This window comes from Eulemur rufifrons, chromosome 1 (assembly GCF_041146395.1).
Source record: "Eulemur rufifrons isolate Redbay chromosome 1, OSU_ERuf_1, whole genome shotgun sequence".
NCBI lineage: Eukaryota > Metazoa > Chordata > Mammalia > Primates > Lemuridae > Eulemur > Eulemur rufifrons.
Genome location: NC_090983.1, coordinates 66,200,032 through 66,219,551, shown reverse-complemented (window position 1 = coordinate 66,219,551; position 19,520 = coordinate 66,200,032). Strand labels below are relative to the sequence as shown.

The window sequence follows — 19,520 nt, the reverse complement described above, 5'->3', positions numbered from 1 at the left end:
GAAAAGGATGACCATGTAGACAGGGAGAAGCCCATCATGTGTGACCGCACACAATCTGAAATTACTTCTCCTTTGGGCTTCCACAAAGTGAAGAAAAACAACGGGGCTGGGTATTTAATGTACCTAATAGCCCTCAGGTGGGACTTGTATCATCAACACAACAGCTAACATCTGTCTTTTACAAAGTACTTTCATAGTTATTTGATCCTGGACTAGTCAAATGAAGTGTTATTCTTCTATTTTACAGATAAAGAACAAAAAGATTAAGTCAACCGCTTAAAGGCACAAAACCAGTTAAAAGGTGAAGATAGCTAGAGCTTAATTTTTCTGAAACCAAATACTTTGCACTATTCACTGTACCATGTCCAGAAATTGCATTTTGTTAACCATGTAGTTCCAGGTTTGTTTTTTCTTTATAATTTTCCTTACTTGCTTAAGGAAGTTTTGTGGTTTGTATTTGTTTTTAATGCAGACCTGCCTTGGTTGATACAGAAGAAAAAAATCAAGAAAAAGCTATGTCAAAACCTGGACCAGCATAGTTAAAGAGATCAGTTTTCCTGGGGGGTCACCAACAGTCTGAACTACAGATCAAAGTAACCCCAATTCTACCACCACTACTCCAGCCCCTAGACCACTACAGTTGGGGGTTATAATGTGGTAACATTTCTACAAGGGATTTATAATAACTTCATCCAAAATATCTTCATTCTCTCAATGGATATATTAATCTTGTATTTTTTCTGGTGGAAATGAAGGATTACAGCCAAGAAGAGACTTTAAAAAGTTGTAGAAAAATGTAACTCAAAGGAATAGTCTCTGCCAGGATTTGGAACTTGCCCATTTAGATAGTATAACTTTGCCAAGGTCTTTCCACTTAATATTATGCTTTCGACACTGATTAAAAAGTAAAATGTACTATCTCAAACTAGAGTAATATCTTTCCTGGGGGGGAGGGAGGTCATGTGATTTTGTTTTAAGAGTTTTCCAGAGCTGAGAATAGAACATGTCTCTGGGACTCCCAGTACAGTGAACTAAACAATGTGGCTTCTTCATTTTTAAATGGTCTGTTTTGAAATGAACAAATCTTAACACTTCATCAACCTAAGAAAAGAAACAAAGGGAAAGAAACAGTCTCTCAGGCCAGGCAAAAAGCTGAGAAAGGTCTGAAGATGCAAAAGCTGAAGTCACCTATATGGCTGCCAAGTTAAATTGAATCAATTGATTCAGTTTTGGTTTTTTTTTTTTTTTAATAAAACAAAACCCACCACAAGTCTTTTCTTTCTTTTCTGACCCAAAGCCTGCATTTTGAAGTTGCACAGTCAAAATATCTGTCAAATCCAACAATATACAATAGATTATATCTTATGGAGATGTTGATATTTCGTAAAATAGAGATTTAAGAATCCAGTTTAGAAGTTTGTAAAACTGGGCTTTCAAACAAAATATGCACAGGTAGACACACACACACACTCACACAGCATATAGACACCTTCTCTCCAGAAGGCAGAAAAGGTACTCATTTCAAACACTGGGCCGGACGCGGTGGCTAACGCCTGTAATCCTAGGACTCTGGGAGGCCAAGGCGGCAGGGTTGCTCAAGAGCAGGAGTTTGAGACCAGCCTGAGCAAGAGCAAGACCCTCGTCTTTACTAAAAATAGAAAGAAATGATTTGGACAGCTAAAAACATATATAGAAAAAAATTAGCCAGGCATGGTGGCACATGCCTGCAGTCCCAGCTACTTGGGAGGCTGAGGCAGAAGGATCGCTTGAGCCCAGGAGTTTGAGGTTGCTGTGAGCTAGGCTGATGCCATGGCACTCTAGCCCGGGCAACAGAGTGAGACTCTGCCTCAAAAAAAAAAAAAAAAAAAAGGCAAACACTGAGGGAAAGTACCTGCAACACATATAAAATATCATCACCCATTAAAATGTGTATATTTGGAACTACTGACCTTTATATGAACTAAACAATAAAGCTGTTCACAAACCTGACAGAGAGCAGCTTTTCCAAAGTGAAACAGTGAACCACTGTCCCTAATGTACCCATCACACTAAACAATTAAAATGGCATTGGTACAAAATTTAAAAAGCCTTTGTAACATAACACTGCCAAGATTATTGGTCTTGTCTCAAAAACACACACACACAACATTGTTTTGACTTGGCATTTATTAAAAAATAAAAATAAAAGGAATTGATTTATTTAGTTTGTAGATGAATAGGCTGAATAAATTTAAGACAATCAAAAGAAACTCAGTAGTCCCAGCTCCACAAGCTGTTGCCAACCTAACTTGGGCATCGGTGGCCACAGACTGGTCCTCATAACACAACAAATATACAGCGATTGTATGGATCCAACAGGTCTGAATTCAAGTCCTAGTTCCTCAGCTACTAGCTGCATGGCTTTGGGAAAATTACTTAACCTCTCTTAGCTTCCCTTGCCTTTTGTAATATAGAATTATAGAAGAATGGTTGCCTAATGAAAGAGTTACGCTATAAGCAGTAATAAAAGAAATCATACATGTGAAGAGCTTAGCACAGTGCCTGGTATAGAGCAAATCTATCATTGAGAAATCTATCTAGAGAGTGACTACCCCATTTATCATTCAATCCAGAGCATTTCTGAGGTTAAAAGGAGGTCTATTAGCAATATAATGACAGGGATGGAAGATCACCCTAATCGTGGTCTATGCAGCACAGTCTGGTATCATAGAATGCTGGGGACTGGGAGCAGGGTTCTAATGCTACATAACATGAAACACAAAACCATGTTAGTAGATGAAGATGCCTAGCCACCCCTGAATGGAAATGTTAGCAATGAGGGAAAGAAGGGGCTCAAGTGAATCAAAAAGTCCTAATTTTGTAATTAGTTGATGATATGATCACACCAGAGACAACTGTTAGTATCAATTTTTCTTCAGTATTCTAAATTTAAACAGTTCAAACTCTAACAACATCACTTTACACAAGATTTTGAAATTACAAGTTTTTAAAATTTGCATTTATCATAATATTCTTAATCATTTCTTAGATCTGTATACACTTTCCCATGTGGTATCTTTAGCACAGCTTTTATGCTGGCAACTAAACTAATTTAAAAATTATGAAAAAATAGAACAGCAGTTATCCAAATCATCAAACCAGGAAGGCAGTAACCTACACAGTGCACCAGAGCATTCCAGTCACTACAGAGGACCAGGTTGCTCCCTGATGTCCTTAACTCAAACACTGTGTTTCCAGCAAATTAGCCAATCCATTCTTAAAACTTCTAAGGGTGCCATCAATTAATGTTTACTTAAAGTCATCCTGTTAATTTTGATAACTTTATGGAGATCTTGTGAATGTGTATGTAGATAATTTAATGAATTCTCTTTGCAAAGAAGTTACCAACTAGAAAATGAGTCAGCAGCAGGATTAAAGGGGCATTATGGGAAGAATTTTAAATTTTTGCCTATTTTTGAAAGAAAAGGAGAAAAATAAGAATATGTATTTGTGTTTTATTTTCACTAAGAAACACAGAAAGGATTAACAAGAAGCTGCTAAAAAATGATTTTTTATGAGGCCAGGAGGAAGAGGGAAAGAGGGATGGGTGTGGTCACAAGACTTCTACTTGTATATATGCTGACATCATTTTCATTTTGAACCATATCAAGTATTATATATTCAAAAAATTAACAGAATTTAAAAATTGCCTATTTTAAGGAAATAAAAAGCCCTACAGAGGCTGTCTTGAACCTTCAAACAATAATACTGAGTTTAAACACAAAAGAAGATTATGTGCTTCTACCTCTTACAACTATAAGGTTATAGCTCATTATATAAACATATTTAACATCATATATTGTCACTAATAAATAATTACTGAATAACAAATAAATAAAAATTAGTATAATATATGATGTTCAATAATTAGTTCAACACATGTTAATATATTGTCACTAATAATTACTAAATAAATTAGTAAAATATATGATGTTCAATAAGTCTAAATGAAGGAAATGGGTTAGCCTTAATTAGGGACAACACAAACTGATACAAATAAAGACATAGACACAATTCATATTCGATCATCAATATCTTATTGCCCAGATTTTCACTGATTTTTGCAAAGAGAGATAGAGCAAAAGCTAAAGAAAACATTGGAAATATATGCAAAATATTTTCAGCTTAATCATTTAGGTGAATAAAATGTGTTAGATGTTTGGTTAATTAGCATTAAACATTAAAGAACAGTTCAATAAGATTGAATTACAGTTTCAAAATTCTCCATATAAGTTAATGACTTACCTTATTTACATATTTCATATTTCATTATAGTAGACACAATAGAAATTAATTATTTACATTAATTGTATTTACTGGATAGTGCATTAATTGGATATTCTAATAGTTTAAGTCATATGGAAGAACGGCTAGCATTCATGAATATATGAAACATGCATATGAATCATGTGTGAACATATATGTGTATGTATACCTGAATATGGTGGCTTCTGGAACTATTTCTATGATTATTTGTGAAAACATAAAAATTACAACTAGTTTCTGGATATGGAAGCAATCTGGCTGAAACATCTACCTCCTTATTGATTGCCAAGGTGGTTCTATGTGATGTGGCTGGTTGACCCAGCAACTCTTTCCTCTTTCATCTCTCCCAAACCTGCCTGCTCTGTGACCTTTCTACCCAGATTCACATTTACTTGGATAATTTTAATCCTAGAAACAAATCATAATATTGTAGAAGCTCTGGCTTGTAAGAGACCTGAAAAGTCCTTCCGCATATCTGAAGGCTCTCCACGTCTTCCCAGGGGTGGCAATGGCGGGAAATGGGCACTGAAATCCTAGCTGTGCTGTGCCAGCCCACATGTCCTGGTGGGGCTGGATCTGCATGTTTCTAATTGGAACAAAAGTGTCCTGTGGGCTAGTGTGAGCCCTGAGCCATAATCTGACATGCAGGTGAGAGATTGGTCCTTTTGTTTTCTCTAATACAATTCCCTTCATAGTGAGGCATAAAATACTACAATATATACTTTCAGGAAGTCATTTTCAAGTACACACTCCTGAAGTTACAGCCAGGTAGGCAGATTACATTTCCACAGTGTGATCCATGAGCCCAGTTTTGTCTAGATTAATAAGTGTGGCTTGTTTCCTGAACTCTCTCTCTCTGTCTCACGTCTCTCTCCCTCCCTTCTGCTCTCCTCTCTTCTTCTCTCAGTATTTCTCTTTCTATCCTCTGATCTCACCCCTAAGACCTTGAAGAAAACAAAATTCTTTCTGCCTGGGTTTTTGATACAATCCTCAAATTCGGGTTGAAACAGTTCTCTCTGCAGCCATCTGCCACCCAAGCTGTTTTCATCCCTCCCTGAATTCTCATTTCTAAAAGGAGGGAGGGATCAAGGGCATATGCTGCTGGCTTCTCTAAACTCACCCCTTTGACTCCAGTATGCACTAGGTTTTTTGTTGCTGGCTTCTGGTCACCTCCTTCCCCCAGGCATCTTCTTTCTTGGATCACACATCTATCAGGAGTCACCCTGTCTCAAGGTATCTGTCCCTCAATTATTCCACCAACAAACTGACGACTTCTTGCTCTTTCTATAAATAATATCCCCCAAAACTAGAGTTGTGTCAAAATACATGAGATTTTTTAATGGGCATATTAAGCAAAAGAAGTATAATGGCAATATATATCCTATTTAACTGGAAAGAGAGGTACATACAGTTAGAACACTGAATGAGTTATTAAATTTTTGACAATATGGCATCTGATAAAAAATTAAAGGTAAAGTTAAGATACTTAAATATAGAGCAAAATTAAAAATAAAATGGGCCTCAACTGAAGATAGATCTTTAAACTTGTCCATGGCTGGAGTCCATTGTTGTACGTCAGGATAGAAGCCTTGTAATTATATGCAAAATTTGTGTGTTAATTTTCCTGGGGAGAGATCACACAGATTTCATCAACTTCTCAGAAGGAATCTGTGACCCAAATAAGGTTAAGATATTGAAGGAAAATCAGTGACTAAAATATTAAAAGAAACTCACTCTAAGTAATTCATAAAATTATCTAATATTTATTCTATTTTATGTGCAAATATAAATTCTTTGTCTAATATTACAAGGGTTCTCTCATTGGTAGAAGCCCAAGCCAGTTTTTTAAGCCTCATTTAAATCACTTCATACATGAGTAAGAAAATGTGAAAGTAATTTTTTCAACTTTATTAAAGTATAATTCACAATAAAAATTGTAAATATTTAAGACGTACAACTGAATATTTTGATATATGCATACAATGTGAAATAATCACCATAATCAAGATAATTAACATATCCATCACCTCACATAATTATTTTCTTTTTCTTTTTTGTGATAAGAACACTTAAGATATACCTTTTAGCAAATTTCAAATATACAATACAGTATTGTTACCTATAGTTACATTGCTGTACATTATATTTCCAGAATTTATTCATCTTGCATAACTGAAACTTTGTACTCTTTGGTCGGTATTTTCCCATCTTCTCCTCCCCCAGTCCTAGGCAACCACCATTCTACAGTTGGCTTCTAAGAGTTTGACTATTTTAGATTCCACATATAAGATGATGTAGCATTCGTCTTTCTGTACCTGGCTTATTCCACTTAGCATAAAGCCCTTTGGGTTCATCCACATAGTTGTAAATGACACAATTTATTTCTTTTTAAAGGATATTATTCATATATGTACATATACATATATATCACATTTTCTTTTTTTTTTTTTTTTTTCTTTTTTTGAGACAGAGTCTCACTCCATTGCCCAGACTAGAGTGCCGTGGCGTCAGCCTAGCTCACAGCAACCTCACACTCCTGGACTCAAGCGATCCTTCTGCCTCAGCCTCCCAAGTAGCTGGGACTACAGGCATGTGCCACCATGCCCGGCTAATTTTTTTTTTCTATATATATTTTTAGCTGTCCATATAATTTCTTTCTATTTTTAGTAGAGATGGGGTCTTGCTCTTGCTCAGGCTGGTCTCGAACTCCTGAGGTCAAACAATCCGCCCGCCACGGCCTCCCAGACACATTTTCTTTATGCATTCATCCATGTCAGATATTTAGGTTGTTTCCATACCTTGGCTATTGTGAATAATGCTGCAATGAACTGATTCCATTTTCTTTGGATAATACTCAGAAGAGGGATTGCTGGATTATAACTTAGCTCTATTTTTAATTTTTGAAGGAGCCTCCATACTGTTTTCCATAATGTCTGTGCCAATTTACATTCCCACCAACAGTAAATAAGGGTTCCTTTTTCTCCACATCCTCGCCAATATTTACTTATCTTTTGACTTTTTCATGATGGCCATTCTAACAGATGTGAGGTAATACTTCATAATTGTTTTGATTTGCATTTCCCTGATGATTAGTGATGCTGAACAACTTTTCAAATACCTATCAGTCATTTGTATGTCTTCTTTTGAGAAATGTCTATTCAGATCTTTTGCCCATTTTTTAATTCTTTTTTTTTTTTTTTTGCTATTGAGTTGTTTGAGCTCCTCATATATTCTGATTTTAATCCCTTGTCAGATGGATAGTTTGCAAATATTTTCTCTTATTCTGTGTGTTGTCTCTTCGCTTTGTTGCTTCCTTTGCTGTGCAGAAACTTTTTAGCTTGGTGTAATTCCATTTGTCTATTCTTGCTTTGGTTGCCTGTACTTTTGAGGTCTTGCACAAAAATTCTTTGCCCAGACATATGTCCTGGAGCGTTTTCCCAATATTTTCTTCTAGTAGTTCAATAGTTTCAGGTTTTACATTTAAGTTTCTAATCTATTTTGAGTTGATTTTTGTATATGGTGTGAGATAAGGATCCAATTTTATTCTTCTGTGTGTGACTATCCAGTTTTTCAAGTACTATTTATTGAATACTGTCTTTTCCACATTGTGTGTATTCTTGGCATCCTTGTCAAAGATCAGTTGATCATAGATGCATGGATTTATTTCTGAGCTCTTTAGTTCCATAGATTTATACGTCTGTTTTTATTTTATTATTGTAGTGTTATGATTACTGTAGCTTTGTAATATATTTTGAAATCAGGATGTGTGCTGCTGCCAGCTTTGCTCTTGCTCAAGGTTGCTTTGGTTATTTGAGGTCCTTTGGGATTTTGGTAGAGATTACATTGAATCTGTAGATCCTTTGGGTAGTATGGACATTAAAACAATATTAATTCTTCCAATCTGTGAACACAGTATGTCTTTCTATTTACCTGTGATTTCTTTAATTTCCTTCATCAATGTTTTATGATTTTCAGTGTACAAATTTTTCACTTCTTTGTTTATTCCTAGTATTTTGCTCTTTTTGTTGCTGTTGTAAATGGGATTATTAACTTTTTTTTTTTTTGGTAGTTCATCATTTATGTATAGAAATGTCACTGATTTTCATATGTTGGTGTTCTATCCTGCAACTTTACTAAATTCATTTATCAGTTCAACAGTTTTTTGTTATTGTTGACTCTTTAGGGTTTTCTACCTATATAAGCATATGATCTGCAAACATAATTTTACTTCTTCCTTTCTGATTTTGGTGACTTTTATTTCTTTTTCTTGTCTAAATGTTCCGGCTAGGACTTCCAGTGTTACGCTGAGTAGAAGTGGTGAGAGTGGTCATCCTTGCCATGTACTGGATTTTGGAGGAAAAGTTTTCAGGTTTTTCCCACTGATTACATTAGATATGGGCTTTTCACATATGGCCTTTATTGTGTCTTGAGTTTCCTTCTATACTTATTTTGTTTAGAGGTTTTATCACAAATACATGTTGAATTTTGTCAAATGCTTTTTTTTTGCATCTAGTGAGATAGTCATATGGTTTTTATCTTTCATCCTGTTAATATGATGTATCACATCTATTGATTTGCATATGTTGAACCATTCTTGTATCCCAGGGAAAACTTCCATGTGATCACAGTATATGATCATTTCAATATGCTGTTGACTTTGTCAGTAGCTTATTGAGGATTTCTGTATCTGTGTTTATTAGTGATATTCGCCTATAATTTTCTTTTCTTGTGGTATCTTTGGCTTTGGTATCAGGGTGATGCTGGCCTCATAGAATGAGTTTGGAAATGTTCCTTCTTCTATTTTTTGAAATACTTTAAGAAAGATTGGCATTAATTCTTCTTTGAAGGTTGGGTAGAATTTACCTGTGAAGCCATCTGGTCCTGGTCTTTACTTTTTGGGGAAGTTTTTGGTTACTGATTCAATCTCCTTATTTGTTACTGGTCTGTTCAGGCTTTCTATTTATTCTTGATCAGTTTTGGTAGGCTGCATGTTCCTAGGATTTTACCCATTTTTTCTAGATCATCCAGTTTGTTGGTACATAGTTGTTCATAGTAGTCACTTATGATACTTTTTATTTCTAAAGAATACATTGTAATGTCACCTATTTAATTTTTGATTTTGAGCCTTTTTTTTTTAGTTTAGCTAAGGGTTTGTTGATTTTGTTTATCTTTTCAAAAAACCAACTCATAGTTTTGTTGATCTTTTCTATTGTTTTTCTGTTCTCTATTTGATTTATTTCTTCTCTAATATTTATTATTTCCTTCCTTCTATTATCTTTGGATATGGTTTGTTTTTCTTTTTCTAGTTCCTTGAGGTGTAAATTTATTTGTTTATTGAGACTTTCTTCTTTTTTAATATGTTTATTGCTACAAAATTCCCTCTTAGTACTGCTTTTACTACATCTCATATGTTTTGGTATGTTGTGTTTTCATCTTCAGTTGTCTCAACATATTTTTTAAATTCACTTTTCATTTCTTCTTTGACCCAATGTGTGTTTAGAGTATGTTTTCATTTCCATGTATTTGTGAATATTTTCATTTTTTTTTTTTTTTTTACTTTTACTGATTTCTAGTTTCATTCCATTGTGGACTGAAAAGAAATGTGGAATGATTTCAATCATCTTATATTTGTTAAGACTTGTTTTGTGACCTACATGTGATCTACCATGGGGAATGTTCCATGTTACTCCAGCTCTCTTTTGTTTACTATTTGCATGAAATATATTTTTTCACCCTCTCAGTTTAAGCCAATGTGTATACTTAAATTACAATTCATTCTTTAAAAATACAATTTATTCTTTAGGCATTACAATGTATTCTTTTTTTTTTTTTTTTTTTTTTTTTTTTTTTAAATTAAATTGGTATTTTATTAAAGTAACATCTACAGAAGCAAATATCTAAATATTTTAAATATGAGTTTGATCTGTCATGTAGATTACTCTAATTGTCACAAAACTAATTCACTTAGCTCATCATAACTACTTAAAATTATTTACCAAAATTCAGCTCATCTTGACATAGGTTCCTGGGCCAGTCTTCTCAACTATTTGTTTCATTATAAAATTTCTTTTATTTAAACAATTGTCAAATATTAGTAATACTAAAGGATTAAGAGTGGTTAATTAACTGAGAAATTAGAAGGCAAACATCAGTATTGTGTTATAAAATACAGCATTCAGCAGAGCAAATTTCAAGAGTAAGGACATAGACACCTATCCTATGCTTCCATGTAACCAAACAGCCCAATATTATTTGAATCAAAAAAGCACCAAAAAAAAAAGTGAGGGTGGGGGATGGGTATTGGTGCACAGAAGGCAGACTATTGAAGACTTTTACTCTAGTGTCTCTAAAATTGAGTGTGGAAGTAAAAAGTTTCTACATTAAAAAAGTTTATATAAATTATATGAATTGCTTTCATAAAAGTCAAAATGAAAGTTCTGCATAGGACAAAAGATATGCCTAAGCAACATATCATATTTGCACAAGGCCACTGAATGTCATGGATACTAGTAACAAATGAAAAGCTTGTGTCTATGGCAGACAGAACAAAGATTTCAGTTTGGTATTCTCTAAGCCTGAAATTGTAAACTACTCTTATTATATAAAAGCTGTAATGACATACAGAGTTTTGTGTAGAAACTCTTGTGCTTCTGGTTGGCACATTTACTTTTTTTTTTTAATGGCCCATGTGATAGTATACATTTACTTGTTAATATGTGAAATTAATACAGACATTTGTGAGAGGTTGTGCAAAACTATTGTATTTACAAAAATGGCACAAAAGTGAATTCAACAGTCAATGCACATGCACGCTTCATTCACATCTTCAACAACAAAAGGTATTCTAAAACTACAGAACTGAATAAGAATACTAGCTTCACCAGGAGCTGTTAAGCACTAGAGTCACATAAGTTACATCAAGAAGGCAAATATTGCCCAAGTAAAATTCTACTGTTAAAGCTGAAACAGGTTTAAGGCCATTCAAGTTCAAGCACAGAGATACAAATCTTTCAAAGCCCCATCTATTTGTGTTTGAAATATGTGACTTTCCTCCAACTTGTGGTCTTAAACATGTTTTACAAAATTCAAAAGGAAAATACAGAAAAAAATCAATACAATAGAAGTTATATTAAATAAGAGTAACATACAAAGCTATAATTAAGATGAAGTAATGAAAGCCAAACATTAAAACTTTAAAACTTGCTTGTTACTTGTTGGAACCAGCCCTATACTAGGAGTTAGGTAATATATACAATTATTTTCAAGTAGATTACTTATGTAGCTCTAACATGTCCTTTTCATCAGTGCACTGTCAAACTAATCAAACACTCTACACATGTATATTCCCTTATAATAGCAGCACACACTACTGCTGCCTGCAAAGCTGTCAGTCTCAAATCACTTAGTGAAAGTAAATAAAAAGAGGATAAGTAACATATTAAGGAGAAATAATGGGAATTAGAAGATTCATGCAGTTCAGCTTTTTTAATCAGCCAGCCAGCTTGCTAGTAACAAGGGATGGTTTCCGTTGAGGAAGGTCCTGTGGAGTGGGAATGTGGTCACCAGTGACCTCCGTCTTATCCGGGGCTGCAGCAGGAAGTTGCTTGTTCTTCATTTTTGCTTTAGCCATGTTGTAATCCCCAGAATCAAAATATTTTTGCCCTTTCTGCAATCGTTTCCTTAAGAAATCTGAACCTCCAGGCTTTTGTCCCAGATGAGGATATCTTGCTTTTAATTTTGCTTCTTCAGCTTTCTCTGGACTGGTCACTTTATCTTCCATTTCCTTCTGCTCCTCCGCGGAGGCCGCCTCGGGGACTTCCGCAGACATAGTGCTCCCTCTGCAGACGAGACGCCGGGAAGAGATGCGATTACCGGGTGGCCGAGGCCGCCGGGCCACCACCGCAGGCCCGCCGCCCGCCCCCGCTCTCCTAGCGCCCGCCGGGGCCGCCTCCGCCCGCGAAAATGTACAATGTATTCTTTAGAAATGAAAAGTACCATAACTGACAAATATGAACAATTATGTACCAACAAACTGGATAATCTAGAAGAAATGGATAAAGTCCTAGAAACATATAGCCTACCAAAACTGATGAAGAATAAATAGAAAGCCTGAACAGACCAATAACAAAGAAAGAGTTTTAAAGTAAATCTCATGTAGACAGAATATTGCTATTTCATGTTTTTTTCATCCATTAGCTACTCCATGCCTTTTGATTGGAGAGTTTAATCTATTTACATTTAATGTAATTATTGATAGGTGAGGACTTACTATTGCCTTTTTGTTAGTTGTTTTCTGTTGGTTTTGCAGTTGTTTTGTTCCTCTCTTCCTTTCATGTTCCCTTGATGTCTTCTTTGTTATATGACGATTTCTGTAGTAATTTGATTTGATCCTTTTCTCTTTATTGTTTGTCTACTATAGTTTTTTATTCTTTGTGGTTACTTTGAAGCTTGCATAAAGTATCTTGTAGTTATAACCATTTATTTTATGTTGATAATAACAACTTCAATCACCTACAAAAACTCTATACTTTTACCTCCCTTCATGTACACATTTTGTGTTGTTGTAGTCAGAGTTTACTTGTTTTTGTATTATGTATCCATTAACAAATTTTTGTCTTTTAATTTTTGTATTAGGGTTAAAAGTAATTTATACACCAACACTACAGTGTTACATTATTCTATAATTGTCTATATATTTGAATTTACCAGTGAGATTTATGTTTTCATATGCTTTTATATTACAGTGTAGCATATTTTTGTTTGAATTTGAAGAACTCCTTTAAGCATTTCTTTTAAGTCTAGTGGTGACAAACTCCCTCAGTTTTTGTGTGTCTGGGAAAGACCTTATCGCTCCTTTATTTTTAAAGCATAGTTTTGCAAAGTATAGTATTCTTGGTTGCTAGTTTTTCTTTCAATACCGTGAATATATCATCTTGCTTTCCTATGAGCTGCAAGTTTTCTGCCAAGAAATCCACTGATAGCCTTATGGAGTTCCTTTACATGCGATAGGATGCCTTTCTCTTTGCTATCAAAACTATCCATCTTTGGCTTTTAAGAATTTAATTATAATGGGCCTCAGTTTAAACCTCTTTATGTTTAACCTATTTGGAGTCCTCTGGGTTTTCTAAAGATGGATATCTGTTTCCTCAGATTTGGGGAATTTTCAGTCATTATTTCTTCAGATAAGTTTTCTGCCCTGTTCTCTATCTCTGTTCTCCTTCTGTGACTCCCATAATTTGTGTGTGTGTGTGTGTGTGTGTGTGTATGGCTCACTGAAAAGTGTCCCATAAATCATGAAGGCTTATTTCACTCTTTTTCATTCTTTTTTTCTCCTCTGACTGAATAATTTCAAATTACTCGTCTTCAAGTTTCCTGATTTTCTTGTGCTTGATTGAGTCTGCTGTTGAAGCTCTTTATTGCATTTTTCATCTCATTCATCATATTCTCTAGTTCCAGAATTTCTGTTTGGTTCTTCTTTATATATTCTATTTCTTTGTTGAAATCAATTTGTTCATGTATTCCTGATTTCATTAAGTTGCCTAACTGCATTCTCTTGTAGCACATTGAGCACCTTTAAAACAATTATTTTGAATTCCTTGTTGGGCAATTCATAGATCTCCATCTCTTTGGGGTCAACTACTGAAAATGTATTCTCTTTCTTTGGTGATGTCATATTTCCCTGATTCTTCATGTTCCTTGTAGTAATGTGTTGGTGTGTGTACATTTGAAGAAGTTACTTATGGTCTGGCTTCCATGGGGGAAGACCTTCATCTGCTGGTAGTTGTAAGGGTGCTGGCTGGGTGGGGTGTGCAACAGTGCTGAGTCCATGGGTGCACAATGGCACTTGGTCTGAGTCACAGGTGTATACAGCAGTGCTGGTGCTGAAAGAAGTGCAGTGGTTCCATCTCTGGGAAGCACAGAGGCAGTTCTGGTTCAGGGTGGTGCAATGGAGTGAGCTTTGGGCAGCTCTGTCAGCTGGGATCTCATTGACAAAGACTGTGGGGATCCTTGGCTGCAAAAGCTTCAGGTCTGTGATGGTGAGGACTTCTAGGGTCCTCCTGATCTCCTTTTCCCCTACAGGGGTAGGTTGCAGCCAACCCTTTTAGCACTGAGATGAAGTGGCCTAGGGGATGGAGTAATGCAAGTGAAATGCTTCCTACGTTTTTCTCTGTGCCCATCCTCAGTTTTTGTGCTACCTGGGTTGCTATAGCATTTTAATTGTACTCTGGATCTCAGAGCTATTTTCATCTGTGGATAGTAAATAATTTTCTGTGTGTGGGGGATAAGGGATGGCACCTCCTAGTCTGTCATCCTGCCAACATCACTCCCATGAAGATTTTCTTGAAAGTATCATGTCCTAAACTCCTTTCATGATGTGAATCATTTGGGGTGCTTGTATTTTAAAAAGGAAGATTTCTGGGCCCCACTCCACAAATACTGAATCAGAATTTAGAAGGGAGATGCCTAGGAATTTTTCAAAAGGATTATCCAGATTATTTTTATCAATAGGAAACATTTCATGGAAAATTTCCAAAGTTGTTACTAATGTTGTCTTTGTTCATCACACAAAAACAAATGGCTAGAAAAGGAAAAGAAGGAATCTATGCCCTAACTTTAACAAAGCAAAAATCCATGTAAGGTTGGATTTCTTTCTGAAAATTTGAGTAATACAATTGATTAATAAATTATAATAGTTTAAAACATTTTAATCTTTTGAGCAATATAACAAGTATTAAAGTTAATTTTGTAATTCATATATAATCATATAAAAATTTTACAACCCAAACAATTTTTCCAAACCAGGTACTGAAATAAACTTGAAAATATTTGCAGAAAATGCATTTGAGTCCAGGAATTTCAAGAGTTCTCATGCCTACAGTATTAAGAAATTATTAAAGGAATCTTAACCTAAAAATCAAAATGTTAAAAGAAGCAGCAGGGGGTCAAGTAGTTTCTCTCAAACATATTATTCCATTAAATTAATAGTTTTTTTTACAAAAAGAATGTTTTTCTAATGTATTATAAATCACCCCAGAGATTATTTATAATGGTCACTTCAATGCACTAGCCCAGCTAGTTTACTCTACAGTGCCATTTTAATAAAAACATACTGGGGGACAATTTCTTTTTAACTTAAAGCATTTAATTTTAAAAGTTAATGTAAGGTAAAGCCATAATCAACTCAACTGAGCAATTATTTGATTAGTGTCTACTATAAGTCTGGCTCTGGGCTAGCTACTAAGAATAAAGTGATGAGTAAGGAACAATTCCTACCCTTAGGGAGCTATCCTGCTCTAGACAATTTTTTTCTTCTGCTTTTTTTTTTTTTTTTTTTTTTTGAGTAAACTAAACCAGGTGATAACAAAATTTTTCTGTAAAAGGACGGATAGTAAATATTTTATGCTTTGCTGGCCATTCTGTCTCTGTTGTAACTACTCAACTGAGCTGTGTAGCATGAGAGTACCCATAGCCAATATGTAATCTAAAAAGCATGGTTCCAATAAAACTTTATTTACACAAACATGTTGCTGGCCAGATTTGGCCCTTGGGCTGTAGTTTGCTACCAGTGGACTAAGTGACTTATGAGTGCTTATTTAATCTTTCAAATTTTTATCATGTCTGCCTTCCTAAAATGCTTAGACCAGGAATAGTGAAAATCAGGTTATTAAAAAAAAGAATTATAGAAAAAACAGGCTGAGAGAAACCAAGGAAGTTGTTAAAGGAGGGGAGGCAGCAACACGCAAACAGAAAGTGATTCATCAATAAAGGTCAAGTTCTAAAGAGGAAGTTTGAAAACTTTTAAAACATTTGTGTAGTAATAGTAATAATAAAATGCTGTACTATAGCATAATCTATTTCCATGTAAAAATCATCTTCATAGCTCTACCTTGCTTTATAAAACAGATATGGTAAAGAATTAGACATAATTATACAAGTAATGCATAATCATTTTTTAAAATTAAAAATACAAAGTAGCACAAAGAAAAAAATTTAATTAATATCTCGTTAAATCCTATCAAACCAGAAACACTACTGAAAAAAAATTTCAAATATGTTGAAGAGCTAACTCTTTAAAGGACACTTCTATAGCTTGAAGGAACAAAGCTTCATTAATTCATTGACTCCCCAAGTTCACATTTTAGAGTGTTGAATTTGCTCAAGTGGGGCAAACTGCAGTGCTCACTGCCCAATAGCCTATAGCCACCGGAACAATGTGTGCAACGCACTATATGGGGAGCTTTCTGGAGATCCCTTCCCTGAATCCTCCTCACAATTCCAGAAGGCAGACACCATTATTATCATGTCCATGTTAGAAATGAGAAATATGAGGCACAGAGAGGTGAAATAATTTACCCATGGTCGAGCAGCTAATTTGTGCCAGGATGATGATACGAACCCAGGAATTCTGTCTCCATTATCCACGCTCTGAGCCTTTAGAACTGCTCTTAAGGAAAAATAAGTACATACATATCCTATGGTACAACCCTGTAGCCAGTATTTGGACACTCCTTGCTTTCATTGTGACAAATATGAATGTGAAAAGTATAAACGTCTCTGCCACCCATGAAGAAATAATGGTAACAATGCCACAATTTGCAATGGTTTGGTAACTACTATTTACTGACTTAACAGTAATCAATTTGGGTCTATAGTTTTGTTTCTTAGGGCAACAATTTAATCATTTAAGTGTGTGAATGGTCAGTTGTTCTTAACCTTCTTTGGTACTCAAACACTATGCAAATGTGACAAACACTACAGATACTTCCCCCAAAGAAATGCAGATAAGCATAGTGTGGTGGCCCTAGAAGTGTACCACTCAGATTTCTTTCAATAGAACTGTTGCTGGGAGCAGAGCTGATGGATTGCCCCAGCTGCTGTCCCTTTGGATCTGTGACAGTGCTCACAGCACTTGCCCTAGGGCTCCTGGGAGCAAATAACTAAGCATGGCAGAAGTACTAGTGCCAATTCCTTTCTGCCCAGTGCAGGATACCTCCAACAAGAAACTTTTGCTTGGTGACTTCACATCAGCTTGAATGAGACTTTCTTAGAACTATACTGTAGTTTGAGGCTTTCTACTCAATCCTTCTTTCCCTCTCTCTTTTCACAGATGCCAGACCTGCATTGTGGTCTCCAGTCTCTTACTACCTATTCCTGCTCTCTCTCATTTATCCTCCATATTTCCCCATAAATCAAGCTTGTGTAATTCTGTCTTGATGTCAGTACCTTGGAAGACCTAAAATGGTAATCACAGGAATGTAAAACATTGCACACCTTTTCAAAGAGTTATTGGAACATCAAAGCTCATTTGTGGATCCCCCTTGGGGGTGTGAGAACACCAGGTTAAGAATTTCAGCAGATGGTACAATGAAAGGCAATTGAAAGACAGATACCAAGTCAACATTTGCATCATTCTGCTCTTATGGTAATAAACATTTGGCCAATGATTTAAAAAAACATGTATAATCCAAATCTAAAACAATTAACTATGTTTAAATTCTGGTTTAATTATAGTAATTTACTATTTTTTAAAAATAAAATAGAGTCCAGGAGTGCTGGCTCATACCTGTAATCTTAGCACTTTGGGAGGCTGAGGCAGGAAGATCACTTGAGGCCAGGAGTTTGAGACCAGCCTGGGCAACATAGCAATACCCTGTCTCTACAAAAATTTTTTAAAAAAATTTAGCTTGACATGGTGGTGCATGCCTATAGTCCTAGCTACTCGAGAGGCTGAGCCAGGAGGATGGCTTGAGCCCAGGAGTTTGAGATTGCAGTGAGATATGATCGCACCACTGTACTCTAGCCCTGGTGAGAAAGTGAGACCCTGTCTCAAAAATAAATAAGTAAATAAATAATCAAATAGAAAACAATATGAGCCATAGAAATGCCATAAAATTTTTTTTCAGTGCTTTCCTAAAAATTGGTTTTCTGGGAGGAACACTGGACTCTGTAATACTGAAGGCTGAGCTCAAGTCCTATCTTGCCCAGGTTTGCTGAGTAACCTTCTACAAGTCACTTATCCTTTCTGGGTTCAAATTGACATATCTCTAAAATGAAAGGGTTAGACTTGGTAATTTCTAAGGAATCTTTCAATTCTAAAATTTTATGATAACACATGGTTTTCTCTGTGGCATAATTCAGTCTCAGGAGGGTAAAACTCTAAGGCAAATAAAACTTCACTTACGTAATTTCAGAAGAAAATGATGGTAACATTAAGTTTACTTAAAGTCCTTAAGATCTGGCCCCTACCTCCTTTTCCAACCTTACACACTGCTTTCTAGTAACATCTTTCTTTTCCTGATCCCTCCCCAAGCTCATTCCTGCCTTGAGGTATGGTAAATTTGTATGGAAAGCAGTTCTTACAGTTTTTCAAAGGGTTGGTTCCTTCTTGGTTCAAATGTCACCTCTACCACAAGACCTTATGTGACAATCTTTTCCAAAATAACACTCCCAATCCTCAGCTGTCTTTATCAGAATACCCTGTTATATTTTCTTATCAACAACTACCGCTATTTTGTTGGTAAGTTCTCTTTTTCCACTAAAATAGAAGCTCTATGGGGCAAACATTTTGTCTGTCTTATCATTATATCTACTAGAATGATGCCTGGGATGTAGGAATTACTCAATAAATGTTTGTTAATGAACAAATGAATGAGTGAATTAATACCTGCATACTAACAGAAAACATACATTTTAAGTTTTAGAAGAGTGAAAGGAGTTATAAAAATCATCTCTCTTCCATTTTTTTTTTCAGGGTTATACAGAAACAGAACATAAACTTGGCTTTGTGTGCTGCATTTCACAATTAAGAGAATATACCAACCCAAATGTAAGCCAGAAGTAGCATTAAGTTTAGCTTCGGGCTCGGTTTTTCTGTGGGAGGCCAAAAGAATTGTATGGTGATCAATACCAAGATCATGTTCTATCTAATTGAGCTAACAGGCTTAAATTACTCAGCTTTTAATATTTGGAAACAAGCAAGCATCAAAATAATTCGATTGATTTCCAAAGAGTTAAAACTTACAATGTCTAATAAAAAAGTCATCAAATAGCTCTATGAAAATTTAATTACTATGGAAAGGTTATATTAAGAATGAGTCATAGAAGTTTAAAGAAACCATCTTTTTTACAAGATAATCTTGTAATTGTATTTTATGTTATAAAGTCCAAGGAACAGACAAATGTAAATTCAATTCTCAATTTTCCATGATTAAAAA

General features: G+C 35.1%; 2 protein-coding genes across 2 annotated transcripts in view; both read right to left on the bottom strand.

The window, feature by feature from the left end:
• Positions 1-19,520, bottom strand: part of CCDC148 (coiled-coil domain containing 148) — a 222,059-nt gene that overhangs the window by 180,215 nt on the left and 22,324 nt on the right. The gene's annotated exons all lie outside the window — the stretch shown is intronic.
• On the bottom strand, positions 11,453-12,194 carry LOC138386124 (cAMP-regulated phosphoprotein 19). Its single transcript, XM_069472373.1, has one exon. It carries the CDS (start codon positions 12,131-12,133, stop codon positions 11,795-11,797), a length of 339 nt encoding a protein of 112 aa, XP_069328474.1. The 5' UTR covers positions 12,134-12,194; the 3' UTR covers positions 11,453-11,794.